This window comes from Panthera leo, chromosome C1, assembly GCF_018350215.1.
Source record: "Panthera leo isolate Ple1 chromosome C1, P.leo_Ple1_pat1.1, whole genome shotgun sequence".
NCBI classification, from domain to species: Eukaryota; Metazoa; Chordata; class Mammalia; order Carnivora; family Felidae; genus Panthera; species Panthera leo.
Genome location: NC_056686.1, coordinates 19445762 through 19458232, shown reverse-complemented (window position 1 = coordinate 19458232; position 12471 = coordinate 19445762). Strand labels below are relative to the sequence as shown.

The 12471-nt window shown below is 42.9% G+C and overlaps 1 protein-coding gene across 4 annotated transcripts; it reads right to left on the bottom strand.

Moving 5' to 3' along the window:
* Positions 1–828: 828 nt before the first annotated feature.
* On the bottom strand, positions 829–12025 carry PDIK1L (PDLIM1 interacting kinase 1 like). 4 transcript variants are annotated; one of them, XM_042952196.1, is made up of 3 exons: positions 12005–12025; positions 8968–9269; positions 829–3087 (listed from the first exon to the last, which is right to left on the bottom strand). In XM_042952196.1, the coding sequence occupies exons 2-3, from the start codon at positions 9250–9252 to the stop codon at positions 2347–2349; spliced, it is 1026 nt and encodes a 341-aa protein (XP_042808130.1). In that variant the 5' UTR covers positions 9253–9269; positions 12005–12025; the 3' UTR covers positions 829–2346. The 4 variants fall into 4 exon arrangements, with proteins under 4 accessions (XP_042808130.1, XP_042808127.1, XP_042808129.1 ...); XM_042952193.1 differs by lacking the exon at positions 12005–12025 and adding an exon at positions 11506–11593; XM_042952195.1 differs by lacking the exon at positions 12005–12025 and adding an exon at positions 10496–10732.
* Between the last annotated feature and the right edge of the window lie 446 nt (positions 12026–12471).

Here is a 12471-nt window from a genome sequence, read left to right as displayed (position 1 = left end):
CAAAAGAACAAATAGAGACAAAGAATTTACTATCATTTTGCTTGGTATCATAGGCTATTTTAGAATACAAGGACTGAGAAAATTCCAGAAGAAACCTCCTGATCACCTCATACCTTTGCTGCCAATGAAGGAAAGATTTCCACTTCACAGGTGAAATCTTTCAAAGTAAGTAATTGTTAGCTATTTTAAATGAAGCAAGACCAAAACTATGTACTTAGGGAACCATGACTCTAAGCACATAGATATTTGAAGAGCAAATGAAGCACCGGCATGCTATCACCTGAATCATCATGAATCTCTGCTGAAGTGCCACCTTACTGATGTGACACTAGAATACTTTTCACTTCCAATAACTCAATCCCCTTGGCCAGATCTGTGTTATAGTAATTTGGTGATCCAGAGGGTCAATGGTCATGAGGTTCCAGTGTATTTCCACCTCTAATTTCCAAAAAGTTTCTTGTATTTATTGGCTTGAAAGTGATGTTAAAAGTATATGATTTTCTTATTTTAAAAGGTTTATTAAAAAAAATAATAAAAGGCTTTAGTTCAATAAAGCCTTTCAGTCCAAATTTCAAACTTCCAGATCAAGTAACGCATAGTTCAGAAATTTTACATACTCTAATTTTTTGTGCTTTTTCACCTTCTCTAGTCCCCAAATACACTTTAAATAAGGAAAAATTATGTTAGCAAAATTCCAAAAGTTGTAGAAGTTCAAAAAAACTGAGGAGACACATTGGGTGCCAACTATGCTTCAATTAAAAAAAAAAAACTCAAGAAAAAAAAAGCGAGGAGACTATGAAACTATTAACAATTTCAGTATTCTAATACTTTTTTTTTTTTTTTTTTTTTTTTTTTTTTACTTTGACCAAAGATTCTAGTGCTTTATAAAGACTAACCTAGATACAATGGTCTTAAAGTCTATCTAACCTTAAAGGCTAATATTCTGTTTTAGGAAAACTTTCCTTAGACTTTAATTCTCTGCATGTATATAGGAAAACAAACTGGAGACAACCATACAGGGTTAAAAATCAAACTAACTTCAAGAAGAGTAACAGTCTATTGGTTTTTTACATAGACCATACCAAGTGTGATTGTATAAAATCAATAATGTTTCTACTTGAAAGATATAATTGATGCCACAATATTTTATCCATTTGTCACACTGTATAGGTATCATCTCCCACTTTAGAAAAAGGTGATCAACATTTAACACAACCATATCACTATCATTACTGTGTCAAATTAGACAAGAGAAAATAGCATTAGTGCTAAAACGAAAGGAATTCCAGTGATTACACAAGAGACCATATCAGGGCAGGCGATGTGAGGGTAGATTTCTTTTGATTTCTTCAACTTTATGCTGAGGCTTAGACAAAGTCTTGAAATCAAAAATTAATATATCAAGTAGGGCAGTTCATATATAGCAAAGTTTTCAGAAACAGAGGAATCCTGTGTTCAGATTTATATCAGATTGCAGATGCTCAAGTGCAGACATGTTCCAGTGCAGTGGTTTAATTGGTTAATTGAATGCTTGGTTACTTAAAGAAGGTGATTGAATCAAGGTCCTTGCCAACCTGCTACCACATGATTGCATGGCTAATTCAACTCCTGCAGCTATAGGGCACTGGAGAGCTCAAACATACTTCAGCAGCTTTGGATCACTTAATTTTATGTTTAGTTAGATAATTTTAGACCCTCCAAAATGATGCCTTAAAAAAAAGCTGTATAATATTACAAAAATAAAAAATGTGGTATGATTTCATTAGAGGGAAGGACAGGGTAGGAAGATGAGGGAAGGTTCTTTTATTTTTATCACTGATTTCACCAGCAAATCTCAAAAACCCAAACCTACATCAAATAATTTAAACAGAAGTGGCATTTTCTTCATATGGAATGCAAAATGCACACATTCACATACTTACATATACATAAATATATACATATATGTTTCCTTTACAAAGCTTCAAAGGTTGCATTACCAGCATGCAAACCTCTTCTTCCATGGAAATTCCTAATACTGACAAGGAATGTCTAAAATACTTAGAGACTTATTTCCAGAAAACTGGACTTTCTTCTCCTCTTGGCTCTTAGAGAATTTTCCTGCCAAACTTCCAATGATCATTTTAAAAAATGTACACCCACATTGGTAATACACACTTAAAACATACTAACAAAATGGCCAGCTTGGACTTAAGAAAAATGAAAAAAAACACCCCACAATAAAATCTAAACCCTTAGAAGGTGGAGTTTAGCTTTTTATATTCTTTTTCAGCCACATTATGTTGTTGCATCACTGTGAAAACATAAGCAGCATACCATCCGAGATATTTGCAAACAATGTATGTGTCACGTTTCCCAGCTGCTATCTTTAAATGCAATTTGTACTAATCTGAGTTCTAGTTCAAAAGCATCTGGGCGATCCTGAGGGTTTGCAGCCAGCATTTCCTTAATCAGTTGTTTCATTCGCCCATTCATAGACTTTTTCTTCACAGGAATGAGAAGTTCCATTTTGGGATTTTCCAGAAGCGCCTCTCCAACGGGCACAATCTCAGTTCCTTGTTTTACATAACTCCCTAAGAGTTCCTTCTTTGTCTCTGTGTCTATGAATGTGATCCTTTCCAGCATTGCCCAGATGATAATCCCCAAAGCAAAGATGTCAGCTTTTGCTGTGTAATGTCCCTCCCACACTTCAGGTGCCATGTAGAAATCTGTTCCACACGCTGTGGAAAGGAAACACTTGTTTACACTGACAGGTTCTTCTGGGTTCTGCCCAGAGGCTGAACAAACTTTACTGAGACCAAAATCGGCCACTTTCAGTGTGGGTTCCAAGTCACTGGTATCCAACCTGCTTTGAGAAATCAGGATGTTATCAGGCTTAAGATCTCGGTGGATGATCTGGTTTTTATGCAAGAAAGCCAGAGCACTGCTCAGCTGAAGCATAAAGCTGGTGTTAGTTTTACGATTGGGTTTCCTGGACAACAGATACTCATTCATATCTCCGCCGTCGCAAAAATCCATCACAAACCACAAGTAATAGGCGCTTCTGGGATCAAAGGCAATTTCTCCTTTTAATGAAGTCTCTACAAGCTATAAGAGGGAAAAAATAAATGGATTACAATCATCTGCACAGTTTATAAAATTCAGCTATAGGGGCACCTGGATGGCTCAGTTGGTTAAGGGTCCAACTTCAACTCAGGTCATGATCTCACAGTTTGTGGGTTTGGGCCCTGCATCGGGCTCTTTGCTGACAACTCAGAGCCTGGAGCCTGCTTTGGATTCTGTGTCCCCTCTCCCTCTGTTCTCCCCGCTCACGCTCTCTCTCAAAAATAAATAAAAAACATTAAAAAAATTAAAATTCAGCTATAGAAAATAAGTGACTGGTTAAGTGAGACTACCAATTTTAAGTGGAAATTCCACGAATGTTTTATTTGGTCAGTGCTTTTATATGTGCATTTTATTTTAAACTTCAGTACTTCAAACTGTCATTTTGCTCCTAATGAATACCACCAAATCTCTAAGTCAAGACATAAAAATTTATTTAAAAATAAAATGGCGTGGGGTCTCTGGGTGGCTCAGTCGGTTAAGCATCTGACTTGGGCTCAGGTCATGATCGCATGGTGGGTGAGCTGGAGCTCCGCATCAGACCCTGTTCTGACAGCTCAGAGCCTGGAGCCTGCTTCCAGATTCTGTGTCTCCCTCTCTCTCTGCCCCTTCCCTGCTCATGCTCTCTCTCAAAAAAATAAACATTAAAAAAATTTTTTTAAAAAATTAAATAGCTTTAGGGGTGCCTAGCTGGCTTAGTTGGTAGAACATAGGACTCCTTATCTCAGGGTCACGAGTTCAAGCCCCACATTGGGTATAGAACTTACAATCAATCAATCACTCAATCAATAGCTTTATTTTGAAAAGCGTCCAACTGGCTATACATTTTGTGTGTGTGTTAATGGAGCTGAACTCTACCCACCTAGCTAATAGCTTCATGAAAAAGTCAAAGTTTTTGGGGCGCCTGGGTGGCTCAGTTGGTTGAGCAACCGACTTTGGCTCTGGCCATGATCTCATAGTTCATGAGTTTGAGCCCCGCGTCAGGCTCTGTGCTGACAGCTCAGAGCCTGGAGCCTGCATCGGATTCTGTGTCTCCCTCTCTCTCTGCCCCTCCCCCACTCATGCTCTGTCTCAGAAATAAATAAACATTAAAAAAAAAAAAAAGTCAAAGTTTCAGCAGCCAGATCTGGGAGACTGCCAGCTGCGATATAAACATCCATTAGGAATTTCTATTCAATTAAATGGCCTGAAATAACTTTCTTGTTCACTGGACATACACTATCAAATAATCTGTGATATTAAGAGAAAAATGATCAAGGAACACTAGTTGTTACAGAAATAAAGCCTTCCTGTAGTCACTGATAAAAATAAAGACTGACATCATTGCTTCATAAACTTCTACAGGCAGAACGCAAATACATTGGCAATCACTGGAGGCTTCTAAAACCAATTTATAAAAAAACATTTACATTTTGAAATAAAAATTCAAATCTGAGTTTGTAGATTTCTTTTATACAAGCTGAAAACCTAGAACAAATTGCTATTTCATTTGTTATGATTATCTAACTATAACTCTATTACCTTAAATTCAAGAATATTAATTACTTCACTGAATATGAATTGTCATTCTAAAATATAGATACAGTGCTTTGAAAGCATTTGTCCCATAGTGTCCTTTTCAAACCCACTGAATAGAAGCTCAGTAGGGAAGATGAAGAGTTGTTAAAGAATGAATGAACTGGTGGGGCACCTGGGTGGCTCAGTCGGTTGAGCCTCCGACTTTGGCTCAGGTCATGATCTCATGGCCTGTGAGTTCGAGCCCCTCGTTGGGCTCTGTGCTGACAGCTCAGAGCCTGGAGCCTGCTTCAGATTCTGTCTCCCTCTCTCTCTGCCCCTAACCCACTTGCATTCGGTCTCTCTCTCAAAAATAAGTAAATATTAAAAAAAAAATTTAAAAGAATGAATGAACTGCTAATTTTACGTTTAAGTCCACTAGTACGTCCTCTTGTCATTTTGGAGGGCAGAAGCAAAGAGCACCTTTTCATGCCATCTCCCCCAATGGCAAACAGCTGTAATTGCAACTGTGTGCAGATGTCTTTGGCATGCATTTTCTTTGTTGTATGTGTTTGCCAGTGAGCCAGAACGGTCTAGAAAGGTACAGATCACACAATTATTTACCAAGTGCACTATTACTAAATATGCTGAGATTAAAGACCAGCGTCATCACTCCTTCATTTCCTCTCTTCTGTCTTTACTCTCAAAATCAAACTTCCTAAATAGCTTTGAGCAATGCAGAGTCCTAGCATTCAAAGAATGGTTTAGAATAAGGCCAGATAAGTAAATATTTTAGGCTTGATAAGCCACATAAGGTCTCTGTTTCATATTCCTTTTCATTTCTTTTCTTTTTCTTAAAAACTCTTTAAAAATGTAAAAACTGGGGGCACCTGGGTGGCTCAGTCAGTTAAGTGTCTGACTTTGGCTCAGGTCATGATCTCATGGTTTGTGAGTTCAAGCCTTGCACCAGGCTCTCTGGGCTCTCTGCTGACAGCGAGGAGCTTCTTTGTCCCCCTCTCACTCTGCCCCTCCTCCCCACACTCTTTCAAAAATAAATAAACATTAAAAAAAAAAAAAAACAACGCTAAAAATTAGGTGTGCCTGGTAGCTCCGTACATTAAGTGCCTGACTGGATTTCAGCTCAGATCATGATCTCACAGTTCGTGGGACCGAGACCCACGTGAGGCTCTGCGCTGGCAGAGCGGAGCCTGCTTGGGATTCTGTCTCCCTAGCTCTCTGCACCTCCCCCGCTCACATTCTTTCTCTCTCTCAAAATGAATAAACAAACTTAAAAAAAAAAAAGTAAAAACTATTTTTAGCATCTGGGCCATATAAAAACCAGCTGAGGGCTATAGTTTGAGGGTCACTGGTTGAGAGCTATAGAAGTACAGTGCCCAATCTGCTTATTTCCACGTGTAGAGGATGTCATCAGCCATAGATTCTCTTGGCTCAAGTCCTTCAATAGCTTCCCTGATCTCTTAGGATACAATCTAAGCTCTTTAACATGGGCTATGGGATCCTCTAACCTTGCTGATATTTCCAGTCTCATCTAAAACAACTCTCCCAGTATAGTATAGCCTTATTATCTTCTTTCACTTCTTAGAATGTTTTGTACTTTTTGCTTTAAGATATTTGTACGTACAGTTCTTTCTGGCTGTGAAGTTTTCTCACTCACTCACCTGGCTAACTCCTCTTTATCTTTCATGTTTCCACTGTTTCAGTTGAAACAGTTCCTGTGTGTGTGTATGTATGTATATATATTTGAGAGACAGTGGGGGAGGGGCAGAGAGAGAAGGAGAGAGAGAGAATCCCAAGCAGGCTCCACACTGTCAGTGTAAAGCCTGACGTGTGACTCGAACACACAAACCATGAGATAAGACCTGAGCTGAAGTCAGAGGCTTAACCAACTGAGCCACCCAGGTATCCCTCAGTTGAAAGTTCATAATTCCTGAGCCCCAGAATTATGTCAGGTTCTCTATCATATGCTCCTATATCATCCTGTACCTCTCATTCACGACACTTATTATAAATTATACAGACTGGCCACTAAGTTCCTACGTTGAGACTACATCCTCTGTTAATTATTTGTTTTACATTTTCTTCTAGGTAAGGTTTTTGGCTATTAGGAACTGGTTTAATCATTTAGAACAAGGAAAATACTTAGAAAAACACAGAGAAAAACAAAAATTCGTGTAAAGAATGGAGAAAGCCAGGGATAGGGACTCTGTGGTCACATTATAGATTTAATTGTTTTTATCAGACTTAAATTAGGGAAGGTATTTGCTAAATGTGTTGATCAATGTCTGGTGAACTAAATAAATCCATAGAAAAGACAATTTTAACAATGACCTACTATTGAGTACTTCCTATGTGCCAAATACTATACCTGCATCATCTCTAATTTTGACAACTCCCATGGAAGGTAAAAATTATTATTTCTATTTTACGTCTGAAGATACAGATGCTAGGAAGACATGAGCTATTTAGCCAAGGTCATACAGCTAGCAAAAGTGCTACAAGTCGAACACAGGTCTACCAAGCTTTGAAAGATGTAAGAGAGTACAAATAAAAAGGTGCTTTAGATTAAAAAAAAAAAAAAAAATCACTGAATCAAGTCTGGAAGTACTTTACATCTTAAAGCCTTGAAAGACCACCTAATGCCTAGTTACTATGAAGGTTGCTAGATCTGGATGAAGGATACCATCAGCAATAAGTCGTTTATTTAAATGTCTTTGTATCTGTAGTCCAAGAGAGATTATATACCTTGGTCTCCAAAATTCAACGCAAAGTTCAGCAAGGTCCTATTCACTTTTTATTTTTTTATTTTTAACATTTATTTATTTTTGAGACAGAGAGAGACACAGCATGAACAGGGGAGGGGCAGAGAGAGAGGGGAACACAGAATCGGAAGCAGGCTCCAGGCTCTGAGCCATCAGCCCAGAGCCCGACGCGGGGCTCGAACTCGTGGACCGCGAGATCGTGACCTGAGCCGAAGTCGGACGCTCAACCGACTGAGCCACCCAGGCGCCCCGGTCCTATTCACTTTTAAGAGGGAATGTGGTGAGACTGTTTCTAATATTTCCTATCAGTGCAACTGACATAATAAGCACTTTTAGAAATGTAAATAATAAATCAAATAGAGGCTAAATAGTTGTGCTTTATAGTCACTGCCTTAAGAGGTTTCATGGCAGAGCATGCTAAACTACGATATAAATTAGGTTCTCAAGATTGATATTTGTTTACCATATGATGAAACCTGCAGGTTTCTAATTACACAGATTAATGTGTTTGTCTTCCTTGTTGTTCCTAGTCCAAAAGCTTTTGTTATTTTAAAATCATACTTCTGTACCCTGATGGTAAATTCTGAATTTAGACATACTCATAGAAAGTTATTTCTTTTTCCAAGAATGACTGGACTTAAGAAATTTTCGTCTGGCCTTTAACTACCTATGTTTTAAATACCTTTTCTATGCAGCAAGTATAGGCCTCCTAGAGATTTTGATCTATGTCAGAAGCCAACCTAAAAAAATCTAGCAAATCTTTTCTGTTTTCCTATGTTAATGCTTTCTCCAGGTCTACAAAAAAAGTAATTTGGAGGCAAGAGTAATTTGGAAGTTAAGGGAACACAAGTTTTAGCAGTCAGATAGTCTCCTATATTCAGCTTCCAATTCTGTCACTTGCTAGATAGGCGACTTTAATAAATTCATTATTTATTCTAAGCCTCAATTTCTTCATTTGTAATGATGATAATAATAATACCACCTTCACAAGACTGTTCTGAGCAACTGCCTTTAAAGCACTTAGCACAGAGCACAGAACTGAGTAGGAACCCAAACGTTAGCTATTAGCACTATTAATAACATTCAAGTGCTATGCCACACACCTCATGAACATTAACTGGAGTTGCATGGTTAAGAAACCACGTAACCCTCTAAAACAGCAGAGGCTTTTGTTCAAACTACTGATTTATAAAGAAATGCCCAATTACCTATATGGGTACTGCTATTGATTGTGGAGTTTTCATTTTCTTCTGTCTTCAGTTCCCCAAAAGAGTGATTTCAAATAAATGAATTTATTAGACTCTGATCTCAATCACTTCTCTAGTTCCTACATTGCCCCATTCCCATGCAGATTGGCAAGTATCATGGCATAACAGGTGGCTTATGTTATTTTTAGGTATTTGCATCATAGGTTTAAATAAAACCTTGTTTTAAAGCAAACATCTACTCAGTTCTTGGCAGACCCCTATCTACTCCTAACTATATAAACACCTGCATTTAAAAGTACAAGTTTATCTGACGCTTTTATTTCTCTTTTTGCTGACCAATGCTATGTTCAAGTCACTTCTATTTCCCATTCAACCACACATACCTGTAAATAAAGGGAAGAATTAGAGCCATGGGACATTTTTTGCACCATCCCATCTTTTTGTAAGATGCATTCCTCCAAGTGAATCACATTTGGATGTTGGCTCTTGATACTGCTTAGGGCCCAGAACTCACGCAGGGCTAGTTCAACATTTTCAGGTGCATGGCATCGAATCTTCTTCACTGCCACCCGTGCAGAGGTCTTTCTGATGACTGCTTCATACACAACACCGTAACTGCCTCGGCCTACCTCCCGTATTAGATCGTACTTTGGCTGGCTACTCACCATCTTCAAGGTCAAAGTTTCTGGAAAAATCAACAAAGTTTGCTCTGTTGAAATTAAGTATACTTACTGGCTTATATACCTTCTTATGTATGATTTAGTTATCTGTTTCACTGTTTGTACTGCTTGAAGGGTAACTGTTATAACTTAGGCAAATCTAAATATTTTAATAATAATAATAATAATAATAATAATAATAAATCAGCTAACACTTAGGTACTACTTACCATGTATCAGGAACTGTTCCAAGCACTTTATAATATTAAATTCATTTAATCCTCACAACAATATTTTGAAGCAGACACTATTATGGTCATTTTATAGATGAGAAAACTAAAGCACAGACAGTTTAAGCAACATGTCTAAGGTCAAACAGCTACCAACTGGTGGACCTGGGATTTGAAACCAGGTCATCTGGCTCTGACCCTCATAACTGTAACCACTACGTTATAACTGCTTCAAAAATTACTGTTACAAACAAACCAAAAAATTTGTTTTTTCTTGATCAGTAAGTAAAAATGATAAAACTCCAGCTTCTCCTTAAAGCTGACACACACACACAAGTTCATAAAAATGTCAAAACAAAAACAAAAAACCCCCACAGTTAGAAATACAAACACCTGGCTTGGGCTTAAGGACTGAAAGTGAACCACGTTACATATAGAACTGAAAATGTGTAGTTGTTCTTTTTTTTTTTTTTTTCTTTTAGTAAACTGTCAAACTGTATATGTCCTTAATTTAATTATATGTTATTTCCTCATTTCTTGCAAAATAAATGAAAAGAAAGTTTGTGGAGAAAAATGGTCTTTTAAAAATAAAGCAAGCGCCTGGGTGGCTGAATAGGTTGAGCAACAGATTCTTGACTTTGGCTCAGGTCATGATCCCAGAATCCTGGGATTGAGCCCTGCATCTGGCTCTGCGCTGAACATGCAGCCTACTAAAGATTCTCTTTCTCTTTCTTTCTCTTTCTTTCTCTCTCTCTCTCTCTCTCTCTCCCTCTCCCTCTCTCCCTCCCTCCCTCCGCCCCTTTCCCACCCACGCTGGCGCTCTCTCAAAATAAATAAACTTAACAAAATAAAATAAAACAAGCTACTTAGAATATGGTTACCTTTCTGTTGTTGAGTTTGACAACGGCTATTTAGATCTAGACCATTTTTGCCACCAAAACCTTCTCCTCCATATGAAGGGGCTCTCTGGCAGAGATCTTTCAACTTGAAAAATCATTTAAAGGCAGAAGCAAAGGCCCTACCCAGAAATGCTCGTGAGTTGTATCAAGAGAGTCGAAAGCATGCCACCTCATTCTCCAAAAAATGTTGAGATTCTCATGAGCTTCGGGAACAAATCTCATTTGCAGATGGCCACGATGCGCAAGAGAGCGTGCAATCTTCATAGCATACAGTTTGGGGGGGGGGGGGGGTACAAGAAGCTACTGACTCTTGACCCTGAAAAACTGGGTCCAGCTACTCTGAGTCCATAGGAAAGATTTAATAAAGAAAATGAAAGCTTCTGAGATTACTTCTTCGTCCCACTTCCTCTAACTGGAACCCCCCCCGCCCCCCCCGTTCAAATTCCTATTGCATTTCCTAGTGTCTGATTTCCTGCCACGGAATCCGTGCCCCGGGTCCACAGCAGCCTTTCCTTCCCGCTCTCCGTGGATCGCCCATTACTATCTGTGTCAAAGTGGCTCGTGGCCTGCCAGGCTGGCCCGTACCCCCACACGAAAGGGCACCCCAATAAGCGGGAGGGAGGGCGTGTATGAAATCCCTGGATGCGAACCTGAGCGGCCGGCCGGCCCTTCCCGGACCCCCGCGCCGGCCCTGCTAGCCCAGCGCCGGGCCGCCGGCCGGCCCGGCCCCACACCTGCCGGGCCCGGGAAGGGCCAGCCCTGGGCAGAGGTGTTGCCCGACGCGGCGGCTCAGCGCCCCGCTCATTGGCCGAGTATCAGGCCCTCCCCCTCCTCGGCGGCGTCCTGACCAAACCCGGAGGGGATCCTCCCGAGGCCCTTCACCCCGAGGAGCCAGTCCTGCAGCTGCCCTGACTCCTGGGGCTGGCGGCTGAGGCCCAGAGCCTGGGCAGGAGGCCAGGGGCAGAAAGGGAGGCCGCAGCCGGGGCCGGTGGCCTGAGGAGTGCGGGCCGGAGGCCTTCCCTAGGAGGACTCCGCTGACAGGTCTGTGACAGGCCTTCCGGGGAGGGAGGCGCATGCAGGGCTCTCGGCTCTGCAGCAGGGCCTCTCTGCCAGGCCTGAAGGGCCAGATTTACCTCAGGGTAGCCGCCGCCGCTTCTCCCTCTCACGGGCTCTGCAGGCCGCCATTATCGGGCAGCTCGCGCCTCAGCCGCGGCGGCCTCCAGTCAGAGACCGGCGCGCGCCCCCGTGGTGCGCGCGGACACACCCCCTTACGCCGTGCGGCCCCGCCCCCCTCCGGCTTTCCGTAGCGCGAGCCGGGACGCCGAGCGCCATCCTTATTGGGCGCGCGCCCCGCGCTCCGCCGTCCTCCTCCCTCTCCCGAGGCTTTCAGGAGCCGGGAGTCGCCGAAGGTGTGCGCGCCCCGGAACGCACCACTAGTGCCCCTCCCCGCAGGGGTGGCCGGGTCCGGGAACGCGGAGGCCGCTGCACGCCGGGACTCGGTATCCGTAAAGCCGCAGCGGGCGCGCACGGCCCGCGGCCCCTGGGACGGTCTGCGGCAGCAGGTCCGGGCCTGGGAGTGCGCGCGCCCGGCGCGGCCTCCCCGCTCCCTCCCCGCCCCCCCTTCCCACCTACCGAGCTGCGGGCAGGTGTGCGGGGGTCGCTGGGGCGGAACGCCTGGTGCATCTTCTTCGGCTCGGGCCTGGGGTGCCTGCGGGACGCGGAGCTCTTCGGCGGGCCCGCGGGGAGGCGCGGCCCGAGCTGGGAGGCCTGGCGTCCGCCCCGCCGGGAGGGAGGCTGCACCTTTTGTCAGAGTCACTGAGCCATGTTTGCGGACGGTGCAGTTGCCCAGGCGGCGGCGGCGCGGGACTGGGTGCGATCATCTGGGAGGACGCCGTCCCCTGCCCCGCCGGCGCGGTGGTATCTCCCTTAAAGAACCCGGCGCCTCATTGTTCCCGGGCCCCGGCCGCCGGGAGTCGGGGGCGCCCTGCCCGGCGCCGAGAGGAAGGGGAGGCGGTGCCGGCCCCTGGCGCCCTGCCCGGCGGCTGCCCCCGCGTGGAGTCCGGATCCAACCCGCGAGCGGCGACGGGCGGCGGTCCGAG

What these genes read in the sequence shown, in the direction of transcription:
- PDIK1L (XM_042952196.1), bottom strand. Translation starts at nt 9,252, where the DNA reads ATGGTGAGTAGCCAGCCAAAGTACGATCTAATACGGGAGGTAGGCCGA. An exon ending in ATTCTTCCCTTTATTTACAG is followed by an intron (nt 3,088 to 8,967) that starts GTATGTGTGGTT and finishes TCCCTCTTATAG; the next exon opens with CTTGTAGAGACTTCATTAAA.